The sequence below is a fragment of the Suricata suricatta genome, chromosome 11 (genome assembly GCF_006229205.1).
Source record: "Suricata suricatta isolate VVHF042 chromosome 11, meerkat_22Aug2017_6uvM2_HiC, whole genome shotgun sequence".
NCBI classification, from domain to species: Eukaryota; Metazoa; Chordata; class Mammalia; order Carnivora; family Herpestidae; genus Suricata; species Suricata suricatta.
The window spans coordinates 50,976,972-50,990,419 of record NC_043710.1 but is presented as its reverse complement, the minus strand read 5'-3'; the positions used below and the strand labels follow the sequence as shown (position 1 = coordinate 50,990,419).

The window sequence follows — 13,448 nt, the reverse complement described above, 5'->3', positions numbered from 1 at the left end:
TCGCCAAGGCTGGTCTTGCCACCTTCCTGAGGGGTGTGCTGCTCATCGTCCCATTCACTTTCCTCACCAGGCGTCTGCCTTACTGCCAGGGCAACTTCATTCCCCATACCTACTGCGATCATATGTCCGTGGCCAAGTTGTCCTGTGGCAATTTCAAGGTCAACGCTGTCTATGGTCTGATGGTTGCTCTCCTGATTGGGGGTTTTGATATGTTCTGTATTTCTGTGTCTTACACTATGATCTTGCGGGCAGTGGTGAGTTTGTCATCTGCAGATGCTCGGCAGAAAGCCTTCAGCACCTGTACATCCCACATTTGTGCCATTGTGATCACATATGTTCCAGCCCTGTTCACCATTTTTACTCACCGTTTTGGAGGACAAAACATTCCCCACCATGTTCATATCCTTATTGCTAATCTTTATTTGATGTTGCCTCCTACCCTGAACCCCATTGTTTATGGAGCCAAGACCAAGCAGATCCAGGAAGGAGTGATCAAATTATTTTTTAAAGAGAAAGCTATCTTAGTTATGCAATAGACTCATGAGTTAATATGCAAAATCTTAGAAAGACAAATGCTTCAGAGGAGATCCTTGAATGTCAATTTAGAAGCAATTGGTTCACTGCAGAAATCAATATTCATTAAGTATCTACTATACTGCTATCTGAATTTTTTTTTTGTTTTGGTAAAACTCATCAATGATAAAAATTAATTACATAAATAAGGAAATGTCTCCTGAACCTGAGGGCTTTTTTTTAAAGGAATTCATATCAATGTAATTTCAAGGCTTTTTTGGAAATCACTGGAATTTTTAGATGCCTAATGTGCTTTGCACGTGGAACAAATCACAAATGGGATACACATCAGAAAAAAATTCTGATCTTAATTTGGGGATTATTTTTGTTCATGGAAGAAACCCATTAAAAAATAAATCTCAGTGTCTGTTTCTTAAAGCTCTTCACACATGGTTTAGTGATTGCATTAACCCTTTATTTCATTCATTGCATAGTTTTGTATATCTTGGTTCAGTTGTATAAATGAACTCATGTGTGTCTAAGTTGTATTGAGTTTCCACTATAAAGGAGAATACTATCATGTATTTCTATCCATACAATATGAATAAAAGATGGGAAGGTAAGCAAGGGAATAACACCAAAAAATCTTAAATCAATTTCTTGAAGAGACTTCTGGGAGAGTTTTGAAGTGGACATAGAATAAGTTTTATAAGTGGCTGTGAAGTCATTGTAGAAAACAGAGGGGATTCACGAGCAAAACTGATAAGCATTTGGGTTTGGCGGACTTTATAGAATTGTTTTTCCAACCTTAGTCATCAGACTTGAAAAACTTCTATAATTTGACTCAAAAGTGAAGTTGATTGCTTAAAGAAAGTTTACATAACAATTAAGTCATTCACAAACCTAGGCCCCATGTCAGGTAACCAGGCCCTGTTCCCACACAGCAAAATATGGAGAACTAAGAACCTAAATTCACATCAGCGTGGGGCACTTCACACGGCAGAATATGCCATGCATATTGATTTCCACTCCTTATAATCCTTATCCTTCTGCACAGTAAGGAAATCTAGTTCTGGATGAAAACCTTCTGAATTTTGTAATTTTATTGCCAATCCAAACCTATACCACCACTGGTGTGTGTGAAATGCACATTTATTAATAAATATTTAAGTGCATCATTGAATGTTATTAGAAAAGTATACTATTCTTCCACTAAAATTTTGAAGACTGCAAAACATAACATGGAGTTTTTGGAAATTATGTTGTGATAAAAATGTGATTTGTTATTAGATGATACTAAGTTGATACTTTGAGGGTTTCTAGACAGGGTGACAGTTTGAATATAACCAGGATTGTACAATTCCCCCCAACACTTGAAACGGAATTATAAAGAGTAAAATGAAAATCAAATAAACTAATAAAGAGTTTAAAAATAAACTCACAGAGGCAATCAGGAGATGAGAACTCACAGCCAATACAAAGACATACTCAAATGACTTCAGTGTTGGGACTCTATTGCCTATGTGTAATGGCTGGACAAAGCAAGAAATTTAGAATCTGGAATCACTATGTATATTTTTTGTTGCTGACTGATACTCCAGTATCAGAATTCTGATCCTAGAGACTGGGTAGCTGGGTGATGCCATTTTCCATGCTCAGTGCAGACCCTGCTGGGGACAATCCTACCACCATGAGACCATGATCTGAGCTGAAATCAAGAGTTTGACTCTCAACCAACTGAGCCGACTGGGTGTCCCAACTACAGTCTTAGTGGGAACTGAAATATCTATGCCTGCAGCCTGTTGTAAAAAAAAATGTATTACTATGATAATCTGAGGAAACACCAATGCAACACATATCACTCACTATAGATGGATCCAAAAAAGATAAAAGCATACAAAGACATTTTCTGGCGATAGTCTTTGTTATACATTCAAGGCATCTTTATTCACTGCTTACCCCCCACAAACATACCCACACACCTTCAACATAATGAGAAAAATTGCAAATATAGAAAACAATCGGACATGAAATAGATATTGAAAGGGAGGGATAAATATATAAGGGTATATATTAATAGTTTTAGTCCACAAGTCTTTGCTAATAATTACCATAGGTAGGTTCTGAGTATGATGGACCCTGATTTCAGTAACTTCTGGGCATTGTACATTGTGCGCTAGCAGCATGGTAATTACAGAATGCTCCCTCAGGAGGAGTGAGACACTGATCAAATTTGGCTCGAAAGTGACATTTGATGTAGGAATCTGAATATTATTCTCCTCTCCATGTCTACCTATGACAGGAATGAGAGAGAAAAGAAACAAAGATATTTATACTCCATGGTTTTTGAAAAACACTGAGAATAGACAAATCTAACTGTGGTTGAAGATGAATAAAGAGGCGACAGCAACACTACCACAGGATACTTTTAGTGCGCCTATTGTAATGTTCTAGTAAACAAGGCAGAAGAATAGCATGCAGAAAAATGAAGAGTCTCACAATTTGAGAATTGTTGATGAATGAATTGAAGTCGTAACAGTAAATGAATTGTTTACTGTTAAATTAAAAAGACTAAAGAATGTGTCAAAAATGCAGAGGAGGAGAGGCCAAACAGTGGAGAGGCATAGGAAGAATTTTTTGGCTGTCTCGTCCCTGAAATGCAGCTAGATCAAATCAAACATCTTGCACACCTAGAAAACTTATCAGAGTATTAACACAACAATCTGCAACACTTGAACCACAGAACTCAGCAGGTATGGGGTGCAGAGATGTGATCTGGAGGAGAGAGAAGCCACGGAGGGTGGGGTGCTGTTTTACCTTGTGAAGAGAGGATGGGCCCAGCAGGGAGGGTACAGGAAAAGCACTCTCCCGGAAGCAGCTGTAAAGAAAAAGAGGGGAAACACCCATGAAACTTAACAAGAAAGGGAGAAAGGAGAAAATGCTGGGAGCCACGTTGGCCTTGCTGGATGACACAGTCATGGGAAGGAAATGGCAGATGTTTGCACGGTTCCTTCCATGAAGCAAAACTGGTATCTCCTTGTATTATTGGCTCATGTTGGGAATGGGACTGCTCTTATTGATTAGGCCTCACAATGTTCCAAGTCAGACTGATAGTCCCCACACAGATACCTCATGAGAAGAAGAGTATACCCACCTCTAAAAAGAAGATTTTAGACAAAGCACTGCAGATGTTTGCAAAAAGACTCTTCTAATGAGCTTTGCAGACCCAAGACATAAACTATAAGGGGGGTTAAAAACACAACAGTTACAATTAACTCTGGCCCAGAGAAGAAAATCCTAACTTAGAGAAAGAAACAGACAAGGACCAGACATAAATTACTGCGCACACCTTTTTGCTAACTGATGCCACAAATACCTTCCCTTACACTGACATCCATAATGAGGATGGGTAAGAGTAACTAAAACATACCTCATATATAAAGGCTGACACATTTAGGACCCCTATGGTATTTACATCCTCAGCATTAAAGAAAAAGGTTTACATAAGCAATCTATTAACCAGTGCAAATACAGTCTTCCTCTTGCAAGCCAGACGAGATGACTCCCAACCTGTCTACATATCACTCAAACTATGACTTAATCTTAACATTACTGATATAAACAAATGTGTATGTCTTTCACTTAGAACATCCTGTCTTCCTCTTAATTGTAGAGTTTACTGCTCACTGTAATTAGGATAGTTTTGCCAGAATGCCTCTGTAAAACTTGTATCTGTATACTTTTCAAAGCATCCTATCACAGGGATTTGTTCGTTGAAAAGGTTCCACCTGCTGATGTCCTGTTATCACTTAACCTATAAACAAAGACACCAAAACCGACAGAGCAGAAGGATGCCTGCCTGGTGAATGAGAAAGAAAGCTGAAGCTTGCTCACTCTCTTTTTGTCCCCAACACCATCTGTCCTTCAGGGAGCCCTGGACCTGCTGGGGCCAGACTCCAGTAAGAAAGGAGAAAGAGAGGGTTTAAATACCATCAAGTCTCTATAAACAGGGGAGCAGAGAGTCTGAAACTCTGCAGCTTGATACCTGGCAGAGCTCTGGTGGAAAGGGTGAATCCCCAGTAGCAGACAGTGAGGTCAGGGGGGGTCCTCTGACCACATAGGGAGAGGAGGTTTCTTTGCTGAGGAGACACGTTGTAGAGGCTGTGTAGCCTCCCCATAGGCAAAGTTCCCAGCCTACCCGGAAAAAACAGCAACATTAGCCAGTTTGGGAATTAGGACATTAAGGGTGGAGCCTGGTGACAGTGTATGTTGTGATTTACCACAATCCCTTAAATGCTGCTGCTACAGAGTTCCTCAAAAATTTTCTGAGGTGAGTGGGCACCCAACTGCAGTCTTTGGGCATCTGCAGTAGCATGGTTGCGCAAACATTCCTGGGGTAGGTAGCACCCTGCCACTGCACCCTGCACTTCCTGAGAGGATCTGAGCGGGTCAAAGCCACAGCACCCTCAGAAGTGAGGAGTTTGGAAAAACAGACCATCTGAGATAAAACTCAAGAGGGTGATGGTACCTAGCACACTGACGGCTTGGTTGTGGACAGTGTATTAACAGGGAGTGGACAGAAGCTGGAGATAAAGGAGGGGTGCTTGAATGCTGGTCTGCAAGGACACAGAGTTCTAATACTAGAGACTGGGTAGCTGGATGACGCCATTTTCACCCCTCCCTCACATGCACATACACGTACACACACACCATAAAGATCCATCACAATAAACTAAACAGCGCAGTCTATGGAGAATGGAGCAGTTACACCAAGCCCCATTCAATTGTGGAACCTCACTCCAGAGGAACACCACAAGTCTCTCTGCTTACTTAATTTATGGACTATAAATTGCTTCATAATTTGTCCTCTAGGTGAAACAGGATGTAATATCAATTGTATTTCATTCTGTTCACTGGTCCAACTATTTAACTTTTTTCCTTTTCTTTTCTAATTCTTGAATACAGAGAGACAAAAAATTTATTTTCATTTTCCATTTTTATAGAAAAAAATCCTTAATTTTTCTCAAGTATTTTTTTTACTTCTTTCTAAATATTTTTAAATGTTTTTTTATTTATCTTTCAGAGACAAAGAGAGATAGTGTGAGCCAGGGAGGGTCAGAGAGAGAGGGAGATACAGAATCTGAAGCAGGCTCCGGGCTCTGAGCTAGCTGTCAGCACAGAGCTCGACACAGGGCTCGAACCCACAAACTGTGAGATCATGACCTGAGCCAAAGCTGGACACTTAACCGACTGAGCCACCCAGGTGCCCCTTTCTAATATCTTTAAATTCTATTTTATTTTCATCATTTCATTTTATTCTATTTTACTGTATTCATTTTTTAAATTTCAAACGTTTTCCTTTTTTTCTTTTCTTTTCCTTCCCTTTTTTCCCTATTTGATCAAGCTTCTCTCAACAATGAGACTAAAACACACCTAGGATCTAGCATCCTTTATTTGATTTTTTGTGTTATATTTAATTTTTAACGTTTATTTATTTATTATTATATAAATTCTTTATCTTTTTCCCAAATTTAAAAAATGAAGGAATTCACTCCAAAAGAAAGAACAGGAAGAAATGACAGCAAGGGACTTAATCAACACAAACATGAGCAAGATGTCTAAATTAGAATTTTGAATCACTATAATAAGAATACTAGCTGGGGGTGAAAAAAACATAGACTCCCTTTCTGCAGAGATAAAAGAAGTAAAACGTAGTCAGGAGGAAATTAAATATGCTATAACTTAGATGCAATCTTCAGTGGATTCCACAGTGGCAAGGATGGATGAGGCAGAGCAATGAATCAGCAATATATAGGGCAAGCTTACTGAGATAATGAAGCAGAGAAAAAGAGGGAAACTAAGACAAAAGAGCATGAAAAAAGAATTAGAGAACTCAGTGACTCACTTAAAAGGAATAACACTGAAACATAGGAATCCCAAAGATGAAGAGAGAGAAAAAGGGGTAGAAGGTTTATATGAGCAAATCATAGCAGAAAACTTTCCTAACCTGGGGAAAGACACAGACATTAAAATCCAGGAAGCGCAGAAGGCTCCCATTAGATTCAACAAAAACCAACCATCAACAAGGCATATCATAGTCAAATTCATAAAATATACAGACAAGGAATAAATTATGAAAGCAGCAAGGGGAAAAGAGTCCTTAAACCACAATGGAAGACAGATCAGGCTTTCAGCAGACATATCCACAGAAACTTGGCAGGCCAGAGTGACAGAATATATTCAATGTGCTGAATCGGAAAAATATGCACCCAAGAATTCTTTATACAGCAAGGCTGTCATTCACAGTAGAAGGAGAGATAAAAAGTGTCCCAGACAAACAAAAACTAAAGGAGTTCATGACCACTAAACTAACCCTACAGGAAATTTTAAGGAGGATTCTCTGAGGGGAGAAAAGATGAAACAAAATAAAAAAGAGCAAAAGCAACAAAGACTAGAAAGGATCAGAGAACACCAGCATAAACTCCAGCTCTATAGGCAACACAATGGCTATAAATTCATATCTTTTAGTATTCACTCTAAATGTCAATAGAAGAAGCACTCTAATCAAAAGACATAGGGTAACATAATGGATAAGAAAACAAGATCCATCTATATGCAGTTTACAAGAGACCCATTTTAGACCTAAAGACACCTTCAGATTGAAAGTTAGGGGATGGAGAAACTATCTATCATGCTAATGGTTGACAAAAGAAAGACAGAGTAGCCAAACTTATATCAGACAAGCTAGATTTTAAAATGAGGATGGCAACAAGAGACGAAGAAGGGCATTATATCATAATTAAGGGTTCTATATCCCGAGAAAGTCCAACAATTGTAAAAATTTATGCTCCAAAGGTGAAAGGACCCAAATATATAAACTAATTAATCACAAACATACAGAAACTCATTAATAATAACACCATAATAGTAGAGGATTTCAACATTCCATTACAGCAATGGGAAAATCACCTAAATAGAAAACCAACAAGAAAATAATGGCTTTGAATGACACACTTGACAGGATGGACTTAGCAGATATATTCAGAACATTTCATCCTAAATTAGCAGAATACACATTCTTCTGAGGTGCACAGGGCATATTCTCCAGAATAGATCACATACTGGAACACAAATCAGCCCTCAACAAGTTCAAAAAGATTGAGATCCTACCGTGCATATTTTCAGACCACAATGCTTTGAAATTTGAAATTAACCACAAGAAAAAATTTGGAAAGACAATGTATACTTGTAGATTAAAGAACATCCTAATAAAAAATGAAAGGGATAACCAAGAAGTTAAAGAGAAAATTCTAAAGTACTGGAATCTACTCCTGAAATCATTTTGCACTATATGCTAATGAACTTAGATGTAAATTTATAAATAAATAAATAAATAAATAAATAAATAAAAATTTTAACAAAAGGAAAGAAGCTTCATAGAATAAAGGAGGGAATGAAAATAAAGATAAAAAAGTATGAAACATTTAAAATTAACAATATATATACAATAAAATAGAATTAAAAATTAAGAAAGTAAACTAGAATTTAAAAATTCCAAAAAATATAGTAAAAAGAGAAATAAATTTATAATAAAGGAAAATAAAATAAATTTTTGCTTTCTGTATCCAGGAATAAGAAAAGAAAAAGAAAAGAAATTGAGTAGATGACCAGTGAACATAATGAAATCTACATGAAATCACATCAAGTTTCCTCTCGAAGTCAAAGTATGAAGCAGTTTATGTTTCGTACTAAGCAGGCAGAGAGAGATTTGTAGTGGTCCTCTAAGACTTGGTTGGCGCAGTTGGACTAGGCTTGATGTAATGGCTCCATTCTCCACTAGGTGTCACTGCTTAGTTTAATGGGGTGGATTGGTGTGTATGTGCACACGCAGGAGAGATGAAAATGGCATCACCCAGCTACCCTGTCTCCAGCACCAGTACTCCGAGTTCTCACCCACCAGCAATTAGCACCCCTCTTTTGTCTCCAGCTTCCATCCACTTCCTGCTTCTACACAGATCCAAGTCATCAGTTGCCAGGGAGCACCCCCCTCCCAAGTTTTATCTCAAATGGGGCTGTGTTTCCAAACCCCTCACTTCTGAGGGCCCTGAGGCTTTGACCCTCTCTGACCCTCAGGAGGAGGGTCTCACTGGGCAGTGTCTGGGTGTCAGCTTGCTCACAGAAACATTTGTGTGATTTTGCATTGCTGCAGAGGCTCAGAGACTGTGGCCAGGTGCCAGCTTGCCCCAGAAAGAGTTCATGGGATTCAGTGGCAACAGTTGTTTGGGAATTATGTTAAGTCGCAAGCCACAGTCAGTGCCAGGGCTCATCGTGCCCTGGCATCTTTGCTCCAATCCCAGCAACTGTCTGTTCTCCGGGTTCTGCTGGGACCTTTGCCTGTGAGGAGGCTGTAAGGCCTCTAACAAGTCGCCTCCTAGCAGGGGCACTGCTCTCTCCATGTGGCCTGTAGGTCCCGTGGACCTTGCTGTGTGGTCCAGGGGATGTGCCCTTCTCACCAGAGCATAGCCATGTATGGAACTGTGGAATTTCCAACTCTGGTCTCCCCTGTTTTTAGAGTCCTTATGGTATTGAAACCCTTTCCCTTCTCCTTTCTTCCTTTCTTATTCTGTCACTGAATAAGAGTTAGCATTTCCACTCTTTCTCTCCAGCTACTTCAGGGAGAGTGCTTTAACTGTACTTTCCCCACTTCCTCCGACCTCTCTCCAAAAAAAAAAAAAAAAAAAAAGCACCCTACCCTCCATGACTTCTCTTCTGTCAGTTCACCCCTTTGCGTCACATACCTGCCAAGTTCTGTGGCTCAAGTTGTGCAGATTGTTGTGTTCATCCTCAGATGAATTGTCTAGGTGTGCAAAATGGTTTGGTGCTGATCTAGCTGCATTTCAGGGATTATGGAAACAGATAATTTCCATGCTGCTCTGCCATTGGACCCTCCCCCATATGGCATACCTGTAAATGAAGAATATTTTGTTTTCCTTTTCTTTTTTTCTTGCCTTATTAAACGAGCTACAATACCCTTCTTGTTCAATGTTTAACAGGAGGAGTGATCAGGAACATCTTTCTGATAACTGGCCATAGCGAAGCCTACTAGGGATAGAGAAGCCTGTTTTTAAACACTCATGAAAACATGAATTTATGCTATAATGCAAAAGCATGGCTGTGAAATGCTAACAATTATTATAAAACACAAGTCACTTGTTCAGAAAAAAATCTTAATTGACTTCAGACTGCTTATAGTAACATACAAAATTTCTAATAACGTGCATGTGCTGGCTGGTTGATAAAATTCGCTTGGAAATTTCATACACCCTGAAACATATGTTTGGGATATGCAGGAAAGTGTAATTCATTGCCCAGGAGATAACTGGCTCAACATCAAAGAATTCACCATTGTGTATGATATTTGCTATAGATTTTTATAGGTACCATTTCCCAGCTGTATTGAGATATAACTGATATATAATATTGTGTAAGTTGAAGGTATACAATGTGATGATTTGATACAAGTATGTATTGCAAAATATTTACCTCAATAGTGTTAGTTAACATTCTTCAGCTCACATAGTTACCATTTTATTATTATTATGGTGAGAATATTGGAGATCTACTCTCATAGCACTTTTCAAGTATACAATATATTTTTAACTATAGTCATCATTCTTTACATTAGATTCTGTAGAACCTATTACTTTTATAACTGCAATTTTGTAACCTTTGATCAACATCTCCCAATTTTCCCTATCCTTCTGCCCCTGGCATCCACCATTTTATTGATCAGATGGGTTTGATATTTTTTGATTCTAAACATAAGATCATATTATTTTTCACTTCTTGACTTACTTCACTCAGCATAATCCATCAAGGTCCACCCTGTTGTCAAAAATGGCAAGATTTCCCTCTTTTACATGGGTGAATACTATTCCATTGACTATATGTACATTTTCTTTATCTATTCATCCATCTGTAGATAAACTTAAGTTATTTCCATGTCATGGCCTGTTCTGATAATGCTACAGTGGACATGTGTGCAGAAATTTTTCTGAGATAATTATTTCAACTCTTTCAGATATATACTAAGAAGTGAAATTGCTGGATCATATGGTATTTCTATTTTCAATTTTTTGAGGGAACACCATACTGTTTTTCACAGTGGCTGTGCTAGTTTATATTCCCACCAACAGTGCTCATGGGCTCCTTTTCCTCCACATCCTTAACCAGCATTTGCTATCTATGTTTCTTTGTTTTTGATAATAGATCTAACAGATTTAAGGTGACTCCTTGTGGTTTTGATTTTCATTTCGTTGATGATTAGGGTTGTTAAACACCTTTTTGTGCACCTATTGTGCATTTGTATGTCTTCTTTTGAAAAATATCTATTTGAGTCCTCTATACATTTTAAATAAAATCATTAAGGTGGTTTTTTTTGCTACTAAATAAATTGCTTATATATTTTGGACATTAACCCCTCTCTAAATAGATACTTTGCAAATATCTTTTCACAGTCTGCAGGATGCCTTTTCATTTTGTTGATTATTTTGTTTTTGCTGTGTAGAAGATTTTTTCTTTTTAATTTATTTAAAATCAGGTTAGTTAACATACCATGTTGTATTGGTTTCTGAAGTAGATTCCAGTGTTTTGTCACTTACATATAACACCTATTGCTCCTCCCAAGAAGTGCCCTCCTTAATCCCCATCACCCAGTATTTTTGAACAGAAGTTTTTAGTTTGACGCAGTCCCACTTGATTTTGCTTTTTCTTCCAGTGCCTTAGGTGTCATATTCAAAAAATCTTTGCCAAGACTGAAGTCAAATAGATTGTCTCCAACATTTTCTTCTAGAAGTTTTATGGTTTTGCATTTTCTATTTAAGTTTTTAATCCATTTTGAGTTAATTTTTGTGAGTGATATAACATAGGAGTGTAGGGCTCATGATTCTGTTCACTGGTCTATTCTCTTTTTATGCCAGTACCATACTGTTTTGATTACTATGCTTTGCAACATAATTTGAAATCGAGGAGCATGATACTTCCAGCTTTGTAAGTATTGGTGGTTTATTCTCTTTAATTTACTTCTTCTATATCTATGTCTAGATTTACTACAACTCATTTATTTACTCACTTGCATTATTGGATATTTATTATTTTCCTAAGTGGGGCTATTATGAATACACCCACTCTAGAAACTCATGGGCAAGTCTTTGTACAGACATATATTTTCAGATTTCTTATGTAAATATGCAAGAATGGATTGTTGAGTTACAGAGCAGGTGCCTGTTTCAGTTTGGAAGCTACAATTGAGGAACTCTGGGAAGGCAATAGTTCCACCTTTATATTGCAATGGATACCAGATAGTACATATGTTCCATCAGAGAAAAGTTGTTAAAATCTGAGGGTAACTGTTGAGACTGCCTCCTGGCCCAAATATATTATAAATACAGGTATCCCCACCTTTTGAAAGTTTGTGCTATGCTACCTCACTTATACAAAAGACCCACACTAGTACTGTTTTTGCTAAACAAAATACATCAAGGAAGATTTGCACTTGTATGTAAAAAAAGAGGCTCCAAGCGACACTAGCAGTCAGTGTTTGTTTTTACAATGAGCTGTTACAGAGGCAGCAAACACCTGAGCAGACACAGTGGCCCCGCCAAGCTCCTTCCCTAGGAACCACACTCAGCATCTCAGCATCAAGCCCCACAACTTTGAACAACATCTGTGAACATCTGTGCTCTATCTCCACTTATTTTGTACATTCATGAACAAGATGTACTCTAACATATCAGAAGGGCCCAAGGAAGGTTAATTTGGGGTCTGGAAATGCTCACAAAATTTTCCACTTAAATACATGGCAATTGATTCTTTGCCTTATGCCTTCTCATAGAAACACTCTATTTTCAGATAACAGAGTATGTCTGTATAGATCTAGTTTCAACAAAGCTAAATTTATCTCCTCCACCATCAGAGACCTGTGGGACTTCTATTTGTGAAGCATCAAAAATATTTTCCCTTTTTGCTTTGGAAATCCCCAGAGAAGCCACTAAGTGTTGTTATATAGGGTTCCTAACCAATGCTGTACATTTTCCTGAGCAATACCAGTTAAAAATGGAGATTTAAAACATCAGACATCAAGGTGAGTTTGGGTGATTCAAAGAAAAATATATATAAGATGCAGAGAAAATCTGCAACTAGGCAGCAGGGATTTGAGTTAGAGGGTGGCTGAATGTGGAGGAGTAAGTCATCTCACTCTTTAGACTTCTGAAACCAAAGGATTTACAAACTGCCTTGACGAAGAAGGAGAAGTAGGGGGAAAATTAAGTGTACTTTAGGCACTGGAGGAAGGAGGCACAGCAGTGCTCATGTGATAAGACCAAAGAGATAACTTTATAAGGAAGCAAATGTCTGCACAATAACAGAAAAACAATCAAAATTAGAGCTTTGGAAAAGACTGCACAATAATGTCTTCTCTCTGTGGAAGGAACAGTCTTCCTCAGGAAGTGGTAAGATCTCTACAAATGAAAGTCAATTAGTTCAAGAATTGGAAGGAATTCCAGTGACAATGTACCAAAACTTCCACATGACAACGTTCATCACACATGTCATTCTTCCTTTGCTTTAATGCAAGTGATGCAGTGATCTTCTTCTGTTACTAGAGATTTCTATCTGCAATAATGAATAACAAAACTAGCACCCAAGTCTACTTTTCTATAACCTTTCTTTTTCATCATATGTATGACTTTATTTTTTTTATTTTTTTAAGATATTTTATTTTATTTTTTAAATTTATTTTTATACAATTTATTTTTTTAACATATGCAATTATTTTCTGTCATTTACAATACAGTAGGTACAATGATACTCCAAACAGAAAAGCAAAGTAAAAAATCAAAACCCCCACTTGTATTTCATGTAATTAGACTTATACA

The 13,448-nt window shown here is 37.7% G+C and overlaps 1 protein-coding gene across 1 annotated transcript in view; it reads left to right on the top strand.

The window, feature by feature from the left end:
* Positions 1-536, top strand: part of LOC115272543 (olfactory receptor 52N2-like) — a 1,765-nt gene extending 1,229 nt beyond the window's left edge. The window contains 1 exon segment of the mRNA XM_029915586.1: positions 1-536. Within this exon segment, the coding sequence (XP_029771446.1) occupies positions 1-536 (536 nt within the window).
* Positions 537-13,448: the final 12,912 nt, after the last annotated feature.